Raw genomic sequence first — 14,729 nt, forward strand, 5'->3', positions numbered from 1 at the left:
ATTAAGTATATCTTTTTTGGCCATTATATTAAGTATATCCTTTAAAAAATAATATACATGCGTTACCAATTGTTATTGTTTGAAAAACTATATAATTGTCACATTTTTATTTAATATTTATCAATTAATTACGTTTATATGCATAAAAAAACAGTTGTAAATTAGCAGAGGACTGGTATAAAAGATAATTACATGATAACTAAAGTATTATTTGATAAACTGAGCAATTTAAACACAAAAAATTTAGTAAAAATTTTTTAGTTTTTAAATTTTTAAATATTCAATTTATGAAATAAAAAATATTTGATATTTTACTAAAAATTAAATAATTAATAGATTTTTTATTAATTTATTCTATAAAAGAAATACAATTTTATATTTTTTTTTACTTATAAAAGTTAAAAAGAAAAGAATAAAAAAGTTTTAAAATATAAAATTAATATAATTAAATAATATTTTAAAAAAATAAAATTGACTTAATACATTAAATAGCTATAAATTACTTAATAAATTTTTCATTGAAAATATTTAATTAAGTGATATACATTAAAAAAATAAAATTATTAGAAAATTTTAATTTTAAATAGTTCCAAAATTTTACTAAACTGGACTGGACTGGACTACACAATCATATTCCCTAATTATAATAAAACCAATTATAAAGTTACCAGCACAAGTGGTGCAACGGAAATTAAAACTAGGAATCTCTTTTAACTCTTCAAATTATCATGATTTAATGTTTTCTTAGCACTGCTGCTGCTGGATTCAGTACCATCTACTTTGGTGGAACCACTCATCTTGGTTTCGTTATGGGTTGAGGGAGAAGCACTTGTCTTGGTCTCGTCCTGGGTCGAAGGAGAAGCACCCATCATACTTCCGTTATGGGTCTCAACCGGAGCAGAGGCATCAGCCGCAGTGGTGCCAGAGTTTTCAATAAGCTGCCGTCCAGACATTGAACCAGCTTCCAGTTCCTCGAATTTGGAGATGACCTGTTGAAGTTCATCATTCAGATTCAGTGCCTCAAAGAGAATTCCATCATCATCTGTAGTGCTTTCTATGATCATCTGAATGACAGGCTGTGACTGCTTGCACTTTTCCAACATGCTCTCTGTCAGCTCGTCCTGCAATCACACAAGAACTTTTCTGAGTTTTTCAGTTTTTTTTTCCGCGTCTGTTTTTATCCTGCGTTTTATATACATTTAAAAACTGGCATTCTGATATATCATTCCAATTTTAAAAGGGGTTAGCCCATTCCTACCATCCTGGAAGATATTATGCCCACAAAATCAGATTGGAAGAACAAAAAGGCTTCACGATGTAGTTAATAAATAGCATTTTGACATATCTAATAAAAACTAAAATGCAGTAGCATTTCATTTCCCGGCGTGAAATGCTGGCATGCCAAAGAGGTCAAAGAGCAGGTAAAAATTAAATGAATTTTGGAAAGTAAAATCTCCAATATAAGTTACAATAGTGTGCTATCATCCATATAACTGATATAGCGTCAAATGACTACACAGCAGAAATGGTTGGATATGCAGCAAGTTCTATGAACTACAAAGTACAAAATTACAGTTAAATCATGCTTTCATGCTAGAAGCAGAATAATTACCCTTGCGGGTTTCAGTTCTGTTTCTGTACTCAACATGCTAGAGAGAACCTCAAGGCTGTTCCGAGTTACTTCAAAAAGTTCCTTCTTTTGTTCAACTGATAGACTCCCATAACTATAGGCAAAATCACTACCATGCAAACCTGTGTTATTGACAGGATAATTTTCAGAGGGAGGCAATGGCTCTCCCCTATAAGACTCCAAGGTATGGTGCAAGCGGGGTGAGTTCCCATCATCTACTGGAATATGTGTACTTCTTCCTTTCAAGCTCTGCTTTATGTTAAAAGAGGAGGAAAAGTAAGCAAAAAGACGGAGAATTACCTTCTTTAAATGCATGATAGCCTGCATGCAATTGATGTAGGCACATTTAAAAGGGGCTGGGAACCATCCAAAAGATGACAAATTGACAATTCCTAATGAGAATATTGTAATTTAACAAAAATGAAATATCAGCAAAAAGGAAAGAAACAAAATTGAATTTAGTACGATCCTCTTATTGTTATAATTTATAAATCCTTCAAGAAATACATATATTCCCTGTTAAAATGGATTATGAAGGATCAAAACATTGGATAGAAGAGTAAGGGGAAATCAATGAAATGATAACACAATCAAAGGAGCCTTAGAAGCTTAAATAGTTTACTAGAGGACCAACCTGCAAATTGGCATTTCCAACATTTTAATTCCAGCATAATTACAGAGCATGGAGTAAAACCCAGGCTGAACTTAGAACAGGAAAGAAAAACCTTGTAATTGTAGGTACTCATTCTCCAAATTATTTTAATTCTATGATATGAAAATAGGAATGAGAGGGGTATTATCATTTTGCAACTTTTGACTAAGTTACGCACAGTGCTGTTTGCTGGGCTTCTACTATTATGGACAAATCAAATGTAAGCAAAACACGATCTATCCTTGTGGCTTTGGCCAGATGGCCAAAACTGGAGTCTCTCTGTACCAGCAGCTTATCAATAGTTTAAGAACAAGCTAGCAACTTCAAATTTCATTATATTAAGAAAATCCTATATTAGTAGACATTTTATCAATTAGACCATCTTTCATATCAATAAAACTTTTTACTGAAAAAAGTTGGAAATTTGAAGAGGATTAGAGGAAAATTTTTAAAATATAAAAAAAGGGTCCATCAGCTTTATTTGTAAAGTCTTAATGTTTAATTTATGATGTGGAGGTACTTATGTTAATAATGGAACTTTTAAAATTTTAGATGGCTTCTATGGTTGGTTAATGCTTTCATTTCCTTCTGCTGTATAATTTTACTGGTTTCAAAATGCAGAATTTTGGATAGGTCTTTGCTTGCTGGCGTTCTTTATATTATTCTAACAGGAATCTGGATGTGGAACAGAGCTATAAGAGAGGTCAAATCGGTGACCGGGAATTCCAGGACACAGTTTGTAAAAATGTGTTTCAGAGAAATTTGACTTACTTATACTAGAATAAAGGAGAGCCAATGGCCCAACTATTGGAGAACAAGGGGTCACTCTTCTTCTTCGGAAGATTCCAGCTGCAGACCTAACGTAATACTACTCTTTTTTTTCTTAAATATATATATATATTTATACATATATATTTGTAGTTTTGTTGTAATGAAGGATTTTTCTCTTTTCAATTGTGCTTTTGCAACATTTTCAGAGTTATTCTTGGTACAGTTTCCCAAAGATGCACTTCACTATGAAAATTTAAATGAGCAAGCTCTTATACCCCTGAAAAATAAGCTTATGGTTTCATAACTCTGGTTTGAGTTGGACTATTACAAACTGTAATGAATCCTCTTCAATCATTAAGTGTTTGTGCATATCTAACCACTGTGATAGGTTATATTAGTTTAAGTTTAATTTTTGTTACTCATTCTGAACATCAGTTCCCTGACTTCCATTTAATTATGTATTTACAAGCCATGTGGTAATATTAACAATTGGGTTTGCAAGATCAAGCACTTATTTATTTTCAGCTATTCAATCCATAATAATTTGTAAATATGCATGCACATACAAATGTATGTATACCTTTATGCATGTGTGAAGATAACCAGATGTAAAAAGCATGCAGTCATGGCATCCGCACTCATGAGTCATGATTCAATCAATGTTATTTAAGCAGAATCTTCTTATGATCCTCTCTCTCCTGCTTTTTCTTTATAATATATCTTTCGTATTTACTCTTCTATTTTGGATTTTAAGGTTTTCTAACTTTATGGATAACTTCTTGACAGTCTGAGTTTTTGTAAGAAATGTCGTTGTCTTGAAGGACCCTGACAATTCAGATAACTGTCTGGTCAGAAGATTGGCTGCCACTGAATGATATGAAATGGTGTCTAAGGATGAAAAAGATGAGCCATTTGTTCTTGAAAGGGATCAGTGCTGGGTATTGTTTGACAATGAAAAATTGAAGCCCAAGGTATAAAATGTTAGTAATACAACTGATAAAAGTCTTAGTTGCCATTCTTATGTAAATCAATAGGCATCATTAAGATTTGCGAAAACAGAAGTCAGTAATCCCGTTAATAATCTTGATTTAAAGACTGCTTATTATCTATTACTTGCATATCTCTTTAGTATTGTGAGCCAAGTTTTTTTAACCCGATTTTTCTGAGTAATGAATAACATTAATCCAGCTATTTATATGGCTTTGGTAGAACCTCTTCCATATTCTACATTTTTCTTTGTTTTCGTTTTCTTCGATGATAGGAAGCTAAGGACAGCCGGTTCTTTGGTCCAGTTCCCATGATCCACATAGTTGGCAGAGTTATATATTGTCTGCGAACGGCTGTGGATCATGGTCCTGTTCAGAACAGGTAGCTGTTTTATATAGTAATTATATAACTCAAACCATTTGTATTTTACATCAGGTGAAAGTTTGTTGATTGCTGAAACTTTCATGTTCCTCCAACAGTGATTTCAGCATGCGAATGGATTCTCCAGTGTCGGATATAGAGCTTGACGTCGATGACATGGTGAAAAATTACAAAGCCTAAACTGCCCACATTTGATGCTGACTCAATTAGTGTGTATCTATCATCTTTATTGTCCTTTTTCCTCCGAGGGAATCTTTTTAATTTAACATGGAAGTGAAGGAGAAAAAAAAAAAAAGATGAGTGTTTATATAGGTTTATTTGTTTATCCTTAAAACATTCGATGATATGCTTAAAATTGAGATTTAAAAAAAAAATTATTCCTGGGAAAATTATTTTTTAATTTTTTAATTTTATCCATGTTATTAATTCATGTCACAAAAAATTATATATATTTTTAATTCTCAGTTTTTGTTCAGTCTCCAAGTCAGATCGGTTTCAAAGGGTGTTTTACGCACTTTTTACCAACCTAGATACTGCAAACCTCAGCAAAGGAGACGACGAGCATGAAAATTCTTTTGCTTTTTTTTTTTTTTCTTTCAAAAGCAAAATGGGAACGAATAAGATACTTTCAAAAAAAAAACAAACAAACAAAACAAACGAACAAAGTGGACGGGAATTGGGCCCTTTGAGAGTTTTATGAGGCCTTAATCCTCTATTGCCCATAAACAAAAGGGTATATCAGCGATTACCGAGGAACTCCCTTGGCTTATATAATTTTAGCGGAAGGAGAAAAACCTCTCCGTTCGAAACAAAAAGAAAAAAGAAAGAGAACCCCTGCCAAGTGAATGCAAAACGGCCACAAAGCTTTCTTTTGAAGCTTCTCCAGAACTCCCCCGCTCATGTCGCATGCACTTCATCTCGTTTCCAATAGCGTTCCTGGTAAATTTCTCCTCTTTGTTTTTTTTTTTTTTTTTGGGGGGGGGGGTGGTGGTGGTGGTGGTTTCCTTTCAATCTCCTCTGCTTTCTGTTTGGTTGCCAAGAAACGGTGAGAAATTAAATGAAAGGAAATGTTTGCTCTATTCGAGGTTGAGGGCTGTACTGGGTATTTTTCTACAAAACCCATTTTCATTAAACAGAGCTGTTTTTTTTTTCTCTGTAACTTATTCCAATTGGTCCTTTTTTTTTTGTTAAAAGATTTTCTGATTAATCTGTACTAATATTATCCTTAGTAGATTATTTTGGATGTTCATGCTGGCTTCTCTGAATTTGTTTAAAGTTAATTCAGTTTAAAGTGTTAAATTTGTTTAGGTCTGTATTCTTGTGGCCTAGGAGGTTGCTTAATTGTGTTCTTTTTTTTTTCGCATATTTTTAATTGCATTTTTGGAAGCGAAAAATTATTGATTTATGCATTTCATTTTAGCATCTTCAATAAGTAATTTTCATTTATGATGAGCAAGAGGAGGAGAGAATCGTGTCTTGATGTGCTGGTTTCGTCATTCCTTCTCTGTTGGCGTGGGGTTATATGATCTTTGAGTTTGTCTCTATGGTGGCTCACGCAGTGCTAATATTGTAGCTAAGTTTTTTATGGTTGATTGGTGGTTTTGAGTGATTTCTTTGGAAGCACAACAAAAGATACTGCATTGAGGTTTTATTATCTGCATTAGTTAATAAAATATAAAACATAGAGCAAAGTTGAGGACATTGTTACGCACATCACCTTTAGAAGAATGCAGGGCCAGTTGGCAACGAAGCCTTTGATTGCTAATGTTGAAGGTTTTCTGTTATATTGTCTAGAATGAAAAGAGCTGTTTACTTTCTTTTCATTCTTTTTATGATCTTCTGCTCATCTTAGATATTCTCTGACAAGATTAGTTTATGTGGGCATGCTTAGGTTTGATTTGAGAGAAAGTTCAATTTCATTTTTTTCCTGTTTAAAGTGATTGCAACTTTGTGAAGATTGATGTTGACTGTGGGATTTACCAAAGGTAGTTACCGGTCTAGATTGTCGGTTTGTGTTATTAATTGGTGTTTTTTAGTTATTTGAATTTTCAGCAAGTGCGTCCTGGATAAAGAAATAGGCCCAAAAATAATCTTGCTTCTTAGTTGGTTGTTTTCTAAACTTTGTGTCACTGGATACTGATCTATTGTAGGTTATGGACCAACAGACAGTAGATATCTCTCCTGCTCAGGTATTTCTGGAAGAGCAGTGACTCTATCTCCTTGCTCTTCACATAGTGACCACAGAATTTGTTCACAGGTGAAGATTAGATCTTTGAAATGTGGTTCCAGGGGAATATCTTTTGTGTGCAGAGCAGGTTCTAGTGGTCACAGGAGAAACCCTGACTTCTCGAGGCAAAGACATGGGTTTCAAGGGAGGAATAGGCAAGATGAAGAGAGAGAGAATTTTGAAAGTCTAGATGAATCTAAAAAGTTATCTTCAAAAAATGGGCCATTTTTCTCCTTCTCTGGTTCCACAAAATCTCAAGCCACTGCAGCCCCAGGTCCAAGAGAGAAGGAGATTGTGGAGCTTTTCAGGAAGGTCCTAGCTAAACTTAAAGAAAGAACTGTGGCTAAAGAAGATAAGAAAACTGAAGCCTTACGGGGAAAAGGCAAAGAGAGTGACACAGTTGATTCTCTTGTTAAGTTATTGAGGAAACACTCAATTGAACAAGGTAAGAAAGAAAACAGCATTGGCAGCAGCAGAGACCTGAATTTGGATCATCCAGAAGTGAATGGCTCTTGCAATAAAGATAAAAGCTTGGGTTTCTTTGATTCAAATGATAGAGTGAGGAGTGAGGCCAAAGAACCTTATACCCTTAGTTTAAGCAGACCAGCATCAAACTTCCGACGGAAGTCACCTGTTCCACAAATGAAATATCAGTCAATTTATTCCGGTGAAGAGACCGTCAATTCAGATAGGAAGAGAAATTTGAGTTGGGCTGAGTCACCTCCTGCACATGATCATGTGTCTGAATTAGAGGAGGAACTAGAGTCTGAATCTGAGCCAGAGCTTGAGTCTGAGTCAATCTATCAAGATCCTGAAGTGTTGGATGAGTTGTCAGAGGATGAATCTTATGATGTTGATGAGGAGAATGGGGAACAGCAGATTGAAAATGAGGATTTGAGTGCATTGAAGCTTCTGGAACTCAGGGCACTTGCAAAATCTCGCGGTTTGAAGGGATTTTCGAAAATGAAGAAGGGCGATTTGGTGTCTTTGCTGAGTAGTAGTCGCTCAGGCTAATTAATGGTGAAGCCAAAAACGAATGATCAATTGCATTTTGATAGTTGTGACATGTGAGATGCTCTTTTTGTTTTTCATGGTGCTTATTTTCTGTTTATTATTTAAATAACTAACCTGCCAAAAAATCCTTCCAAGGGAAGCTATGGATGTTTTGATATAGTTCTGTCAAGTTAACCTTTTGCAATTTTTTGAAAGTAATTTAGAAATCAATCTTCTTTTGTTCGGTACACAACATGCTTCAGTAGTCAGGTCAGGTGTGATTAAATTTAGTTCCCAGACTCGTCGTGATGGTCTTAAATTCTACTTTTCCCTAATGGTCTTCTTCATTCGTATTGCTTAGACAATCAATGGGACCCTTACTGATATGTTCTTTGCCCTGTGATTTATTGGTAATTGCAAATTGTAACGGCCCAACCGGCTAATTTGTCTGACTAGTCAGGGATCTGTGACGCTAAACTCCTTCGTGGTATTACACGATGACCATGTAAATCTTACATTGATCTTAGCACTTCCGTTGGCAATGTAGACAACCAATTTGATCTATGTCTGAATTAATTGGGCTTGATAATCAATTTGATCCATGTCTGAATCAATTGGGCTTGATTTAAATGGATTGGTCTACTTTTTTTTTTATTTTGTATTTTTTATTTTATTTTATATTATATATATATTTTATCTTTTATGTATTTATTATTTATTTATTTATTATTATTATTTATTAATATATGTTTTTATCTGTTAATATATTTATATATTTATCTATTTATATGTTATTATTTATCTGTTAATTATTGTTTATCTATTAATTAATATATTACCTTTTTTATATTATTTATTTATTTATCTATTTTTTTTCTTTCTTTAATTTTTTTGATTATCTAATTGGGATTAGGATTAGGAACAGCTGAGATTTTGGCGTGAATTTGGGGTTGAGAGAGTTGGGATTTGATTCAAAGATTGAATCTAAATCTCAGGGGGAATTGAGATTGTTCAGAAAATTTTCTGATCAATCCTTATAAATAGGTACTAGAACAGAGAGAAAAAAACACAGAGAGAAGATTTAAAAGCTAAAAAAAAGTTTAGAGGCGTTAAAATAGCTCTAGGAATCAGTAAAAAATTTTTGGAAATTTTTCTACGAATTTTTTTCTGAAAATTTTTGAAAAATTTTCAGATTTCGGTTGAATTTTTCGACGAAGACTGAATTTTTCAGTGACTATTCTAGTCAAGTTTGAATTTTTCAGTCAACTTCTCAATTTTCGACAACCATTCCTAGAAATCGATTAGTTTTTCGGTGAACTTTCGACGAAAAATTTAGATTTCGACGAAAATTTTCAAAATTCGATGGGTATTCAACTGAAGTTTTTCGGGTTTTTAGAGAGAAGGGAGAAAAAAGGAAGGAAGAGAGAGAGAGGAAAAAATGGTTCTGCTGAAAAAAATGAAGGAATCAGCCTTATATACCCTCTCAAAACGACGTCGTTTCTGCGTTAAGTAACCCAGAGGATCCACGTGTTTTGCCAAGATCCGACCCGACCGAGCGTCGACCCGTTTTCGACCCGAGTGCGAGCCGTTTCTCGAGTCGAGCCGAGCTGCGTCTCCATGCCATTTTTTTTCCCCGAGCTGAGCCGTTTCCAGTTTTTTTTTTCATTTTATTTTTATTTATTATTATTATTATTATTTATTGATTAAATTATATTTGTTTAATACTTTTATTTTATTTTCCTTTATTTTTATTTTTATTTTCTTTATTTTCTTTATTTTATTTTTTTAAATAAAATTTAAAAAATATATATTTTTGAATAAAAGTTGAAAGTATCAATTTTTCTTAAAAATAAATTTTCAAAAAAAGATTTTGAGAAAAAATTGAAAGTATCAATTTTCCTTGAAATTAAAATTTTCAAAAAATGAATTTTTTGAGGAAAAGTTGAAAGTATCAATTTTCCTTAGAAACAAGTTTTCAAAAGTGAATTTTTTAAGAAAAGTTGAAAGTATCAATTTTTCTTACATAAAAGCAATCATTTTTCTTTTTTTTTATTTTCTTGAATTTTTTTTAATGTTAAATAATCTGACGACGGAGCCTCTGCAAATGAAACAATAATTTTCTTGCATACTCTTGAGATGAGAGGATTTTTTCAATTTTCTGCTAAAAGTATTAGAGTCAATTGAGAATAATTTTCAATAATTAATTACTTGATAAATTTTTAAGGCTTATTGGATAACACAAAATTAAGCTGGTATAATCTTTTGATGGGCGTTGTGAGGGTGCTATAACTTTTCTCACACGTAACCGAACTCTCAAACTCTGTTATGGTTAGTAGACTCGAACCTACTCTTTTAAGGACCCTTAAACTTAGGTGTTCCCTGAAAGAATAGATTCTTTATGTGACCAATTGCACCTAGATAAAAAAGATTGGTGGCGACTCCTTCAAGCTAATGTCTAGCAATAGATCCCCGGATCTAGACGTTATGACAGCTTGACGACTCCACTAGGGAAGTCCGAGAGTCAGGCCAGCAAATAAATTTGTGTTATCCAAAAGCCTAATAAAATTGAACCTTTTGTATAGATTTTTTATTCATTCATGTTTATTTACTTTATTAATTATGTCATTCATATGCATATGCATAATATGAGCTCTATACCCGAGCTTCGTCCCTTTAAGAGAAAGTAAAGTACATATTATTTTTGTGAGGTTTAATGTCTCCGTAGTGGCTAGCGAAATACTTTCATTCAAATTGAACATTTTTCGCTTATAGCTTGTAATGGGTGAAGATTATGGTGCCTTACTAGTCTGTGACGGACAATGATGTAAGAAGTAATTTGGAAACCTTTAGATTTTAACCTTGAATCACACATAGTAAACTTTAGAAGTGCCTAAACCTAAGATAGAGCCCTTTCTACCTAATGATAGGTATACCCTGAAACTAAGACACAAAAAGGGTGTTTATCTAATCATTTTGATTGTTTGACTTTGTGCATCATTTTCATTATCATATGTAACATTATGGCTCGACATTACTTTCATTTCATCTATGAAACTAACTATTTGTCTGATTTTATGCATCTGCATTATTTTCATGATCATGTTTTAATACAATCATTTGCATCCATTTCATATTAGATTTCATCTATAAAAATGTATATTTCATTTGTGCATTAACATGTCATACATAAAGCATAGCATAGCATTTCTAATCATAATTGTGGTGTCAAAGGTTCAAAGATAGCTCCATCTAGTGAAAACTCTATCCATCGATACAACACAAAAGTCAGAACCAAACAAATGGAGCAAAAAAATTCTCACAGATTTGAAAAGTTAGAAAAAGCACAGGAAAAGATTGAGAATGAGTTAAGTAAAATTTTGGATGCTCTCAACAAATTAAATAAAGAGAAAGGAGTAAAAGAGAATACAAGCCAACAAAGTCCTGCATCGCAAGAAGTGACCGACCCCCTATATCCACCTGGTTTTGGTCCACCTCAAGCTTAGTCTACACAAGAGGTTCCACCATAACACTTCACATATTCTATATATCCTGGAATACCATCAGCTTCAAATCCAGGACATTATTATAGTTATGTGAATCCTGTCTTTACTGAAAAGGCAGTTGAACCAATTCAAATCCCTGATTTGGATGAACTAAAAAGAAAAGATAAGGAAAAGATAAAAGTGAAAGCTCAAGAAAACTTCAAAATTAGTATGCTAGAACAAAGGCTACGGGCTGTGGAAGAAATTGGTTTCTATGATTCAATTGATGCTGCTGGGCTTTACTTAGTCCCTGATGTGGTCATTCCTCTTAAGTTCAAAGTATCAGAATTTAAAAAATATGATGACATAAAATGCCCAAAAACTCATATTACCATGTATTGTCGAAAGATGGTAACCCATGCACATGACGAAAAGCTATTAATGCATGTTTTTCAAGACAGTCTTACTGTTCTACTGTTAGGTGGTATATCCAGTTAGACAAAACACGCATCTGTTCCTGGAGTGACATGGCCCATGATTTTATTAGTCAATATCGACATATCATGGATTTAGCTTATGATCGTTTGTCCTTACAAAACCTGGAGAAAAAGGTCAATGAGACTTTTAAAGAGTATGCCCAGAGGTGGAGGGTTATTGCTTCTCAAGTGTAGCCTCATCTGATTGAGAAAAAAACTACAGTGTTGTTTGTCAGCACTTTAAAATCTCCCTATTATGAAAGATGATATGGAATGCAACAAAAAATTTCGTCGACATGGTGATCTCTGGAGAAATTATTGAAAATGCCATAAAAAATGACAAGTTAAAAGGAGGAAAAACCAAGAAGGCATCAGAAAAAAAAATTGAAGCTCAAGCTGTGAGCTTTGATAGACAACAATTCAGGGGTTATCAACCCTATCCACCCTAAGATTACTTTTCATACTATCCTGCTGTGAATAATGCTTCATTCTATCCATACCAGCTAGCTCCACAACCACCTTATTCATTCACACACCGATCAATTTTTAGTCCTCAAGATTTTACATATAGCCTTAACATTCAAGCTCCTGCAAAAACCCAAATTCGCTTTATTAACCCAGCAAGTGGTTCACGAGAACAACGGATTACTCGAGAAAATTTGTATTTGATCCAATTCCCATGACTTATACGGAGTTATATTGAGAACTTTATAATAGTCATTTGATTATCCCTAGCCATGTGGAGCCATTTAAGCCACCCTATCCTAAGTGGTATGATCCTACAACCCACTGCGACTATCACTATGAAATCACTGGTCATTCTACTGAAAATTACACTACTTTAAAGCATAAGGTGCAATGATTGATCAATGATGGAATGGTAAGTTTTGATCAACGAAAAGCAACAACACCTAATGTTAGTGCTCTGAGTGACAATAAAAAACACATTGGTCAGAAAGGGTCCGGAGAGTCACAATGAATTTAGGGGTAATATGTCAATAGAGATTTTTCACCTGATCGCATAGAGGGATAATTTTGAAGAATGAAGATAAGGCTGGTTGAAGGATTTTTGTCATTTTAGGATTTCTTTTTTAGTAATGTTAGATTTCTTTTTGTAATATGACTTCACTTGTTATCATTTTAATAAAGGTAAGTTAATGCATTTCATTACATTTTCTCTTTCACTCGACCATTACTCCATGCTCTGTTACTTTTCATAAATTTATATTCTCATTCTCAAATTTCAGATGATGAATATTTAGACAATGATAACAATAATTCTGGGATTTAATTTTGAGAACTCATCCACATTAATATGAGAAGATGATTTGAGCAAAAAAGTAAGCTGTTACCAGAGATAAAATAGATATGTCTCAAAGATGTGTAATTTTTTATACAGGTTCATGAGCTTTGTTCAATATATGATGTTTAATAAAAGTATTCACAATTGAAATGAAAAATGGTCATCTTTCTTTTACCATTCGAAAAACCATTCATTGCTACTCTTTTGAGCTTATTATGATTTTTTTTTCTAAAGAACCCTAACCAAGGATCACCCTTTACACTGAGAGGGTAATTTTTTAAAAAAAAATATATCACAAAAGGTCTCAAAGATGGAAAGAGAAAGAAAAGCAAAAGAAAAAATAAATGCCACACATGATTTAGGGTAAAGTAATGAGAATCCTTTGAGTGAAAAAAGAAAAAATAATGAAATGATGTAGGGGTAAAATGCCAAGTTGCATCAAATGATCATTTGGTTTTGAACCTTTTTAATACATGTTTTGAGCCTATTATATCTATTTTTTTTACCCTTCACCTTGGCCTACATTACAACATTAAAAATTTCATTTGGATCAAGTGTGAATGCTCAACTTGAATGATCATATGTTGAGTGAAGGCATGCTCATGATGAAGCAATAGAATCATGCTACATTGCTCTAAAGTTTGATGTGTGGAAAGATATCAACAATGGATGAAAAATGAGAAAAAAGAAAAAAAGATGATGAAAAAAAAGAAAAAATAGAAAAAAAAAAGAAAGAAAAAAATGAGAAAATGAAATTGAAAACCTGAAAGGGTGATTTTGGTAGAAAAATATCCAGGTTAAATGGTTCACATGGATGAAGAATCAAAGACATCTGAAGATCTCTCAAAGATTGGGACAAAGTTCACCAAACTCAAAATGACTTCAACAGTAAATGGAATGAGTTTTTAAAAAAGAAAATCCTAGATTAATGTTGAGAATTGTCTGAATATTCATCATTTGGACATACCATTCATCCAATGACATGTATCCAATTTATTTCATTTCCTATTTGTTTTGTATCAAAATAGATCTTCATTGATTATCTTTACCATAATTCACCTTGTGTTCTCTTATTGTTATATCCCTAAAAAAAATCAAGAAAATGTATGAGTGCATTATAATTGTCAAGAATTGAAATGATGATGAATGAATGACAATATGCATAAAAAAACCTTACAATTCTTTAAAGAGAAATCTAAGATGAAGGTGGTAACAAAATGAAGAAATAGTAAAAACCTAAAAAAGATGATTTGGAAGGATACATGATATAACCAAATGAAGAATATGATGATGGATTGGACAATAAAATGAAGATGGGGCAAATCTTGAAAAGTGGTATAATCAAGTGATGAGTACAAGGATAAATTGGTCGATATGACTTACAAGTTATGATTAAATGATGAAAATAATCAATGGACAAAGTTTATTTTGGAATGATTAATGCTGAGACACCTATGAGTAATGACCTAGTGATGGTGGATGAAACTTGTTCTGAAATTTGTTAGTGCTAAAAAGTCCATGAATGGTGGTCAAGTGATGATCTATTGATGAAACTTATTTCAAAGTATTGAGAAATTGAACAAGGAATACATGCGAAATGGTGGAGTTTTGAGAGTCATATTACCATAATTATTTAGAATTTTGTGACATAGATGTCTGTATTACATGCATCATGAGGGCATCATTGCTTGAATAATACATGCACATAATTAGATGAATTAAACTTTGTTTGGACATGCATGGCACTATGAGAATATAGGTTATCATATTTGCATCATTAAGAAGGCATTTGCATCTTTGGTCATAACATTCATTCATACAAATTTT

The 14,729-nt window shown here is 32.9% G+C and overlaps 3 protein-coding genes across 5 annotated transcripts; 2 read left to right on the forward strand and 1 right to left on the reverse strand.

Annotated features, from left to right (window-relative positions):
* Positions 1-596: 596 nt before the first annotated feature.
* Positions 597-2,075, reverse strand: LOC111313453 (TOM1-like protein 2). Its single transcript, XM_089752891.1, has 2 exons — positions 1,613-2,075; positions 597-1,121 (listed from the first exon to the last, which is right to left on the reverse strand). Exons 1-2 carry the CDS (start codon positions 1,955-1,957, stop codon positions 711-713), a joined length of 756 nt encoding a protein of 251 aa, XP_089609017.1. The 5' UTR covers positions 1,958-2,075; the 3' UTR covers positions 597-710.
* Positions 2,076-2,427: 352 nt separating this feature from the next.
* On the forward strand, positions 2,428-4,732 carry LOC149512150 (mitochondrial ATP-independent inner membrane protease subunit 2-like). 2 transcript variants are annotated; one of them, XM_089752892.1, is made up of 5 exons: positions 2,428-2,502; positions 2,973-3,144; positions 3,840-4,024; positions 4,315-4,421; positions 4,520-4,732. In XM_089752892.1, exons 3-5 carry the CDS (start codon positions 3,935-3,937, stop codon positions 4,599-4,601), a joined length of 279 nt encoding a protein of 92 aa, XP_089609018.1. In that variant the 5' UTR covers positions 2,428-2,502; positions 2,973-3,144; positions 3,840-3,934; the 3' UTR covers positions 4,602-4,732. The 2 variants fall into 2 exon arrangements, with proteins under 2 accessions (XP_089609018.1, XP_089609019.1); XM_089752893.1 differs by having other exon boundaries at positions 3,855-4,024.
* A 369-nt stretch (positions 4,733-5,101) lies between these two features.
* On the forward strand, positions 5,102-7,894 carry LOC111314319 (rho-N domain-containing protein 1, chloroplastic-like). 2 transcript variants are annotated; one of them, XM_022915542.2, is made up of 2 exons: positions 5,102-5,360; positions 6,587-7,894. In XM_022915542.2, exons 1-2 carry the CDS (start codon positions 5,321-5,323, stop codon positions 7,660-7,662), a joined length of 1,116 nt encoding a protein of 371 aa, XP_022771277.2. In that variant the 5' UTR covers positions 5,102-5,320; the 3' UTR covers positions 7,663-7,894. The 2 variants fall into 2 exon arrangements, with proteins under 2 accessions (XP_022771277.2, XP_022771275.2); XM_022915540.2 differs by having other exon boundaries at positions 5,114-5,360; positions 6,572-7,894.
* The last annotated feature ends 6,835 nt before the right edge of the window (positions 7,895-14,729 follow it).

This window comes from Durio zibethinus, chromosome 23 (assembly GCF_047325235.1).
Source record: "Durio zibethinus cultivar Kanyao isolate XHJ-2024 chromosome 23, ASM4732523v1, whole genome shotgun sequence".
Classification (NCBI taxonomy): domain Eukaryota; kingdom Viridiplantae; phylum Streptophyta; class Magnoliopsida; order Malvales; family Malvaceae; genus Durio; species Durio zibethinus.

What these genes read in the sequence shown, in the direction of transcription:
- LOC111313453 (XM_089752891.1), bottom strand. Translation starts at nt 1,957, where the DNA reads ATGCAGGCTATCATGCATTTAAAGAAGGTAATTCTCCGTCTTTTTGCT. An exon ending in CAGAACTGAAACCCGCAAGG is followed by an intron (nt 1,122 to 1,612) that starts GTAATTATTCTG and finishes GTGTGATTGCAG; the next exon opens with GACGAGCTGACAGAGAGCAT.
- LOC149512150 (XM_089752892.1), top strand. Translation starts at nt 3,935, where the DNA reads ATGGTGTCTAAGGATGAAAAAGATGAGCCATTTGTTCTTGAAAGGGAT. An exon ending in ATGAAAAATTGAAGCCCAAG is followed by an intron (nt 4,025 to 4,314) that starts GTATAAAATGTT and finishes CTTCGATGATAG; the next exon opens with GAAGCTAAGGACAGCCGGTT. An exon ending in CATGGTCCTGTTCAGAACAG is followed by an intron (nt 4,422 to 4,519) that starts GTAGCTGTTTTA and finishes TTCCTCCAACAG; the next exon opens with TGATTTCAGCATGCGAATGG.
- LOC111314319 (XM_022915540.2), top strand. Translation starts at nt 5,321, where the DNA reads ATGTCGCATGCACTTCATCTCGTTTCCAATAGCGTTCCTG. An exon ending in CGTTTCCAATAGCGTTCCTG is followed by an intron (nt 5,361 to 6,571) that starts GTAAATTTCTCC and finishes GATCTATTGTAG; the next exon opens with GTTATGGACCAACAGACAGT.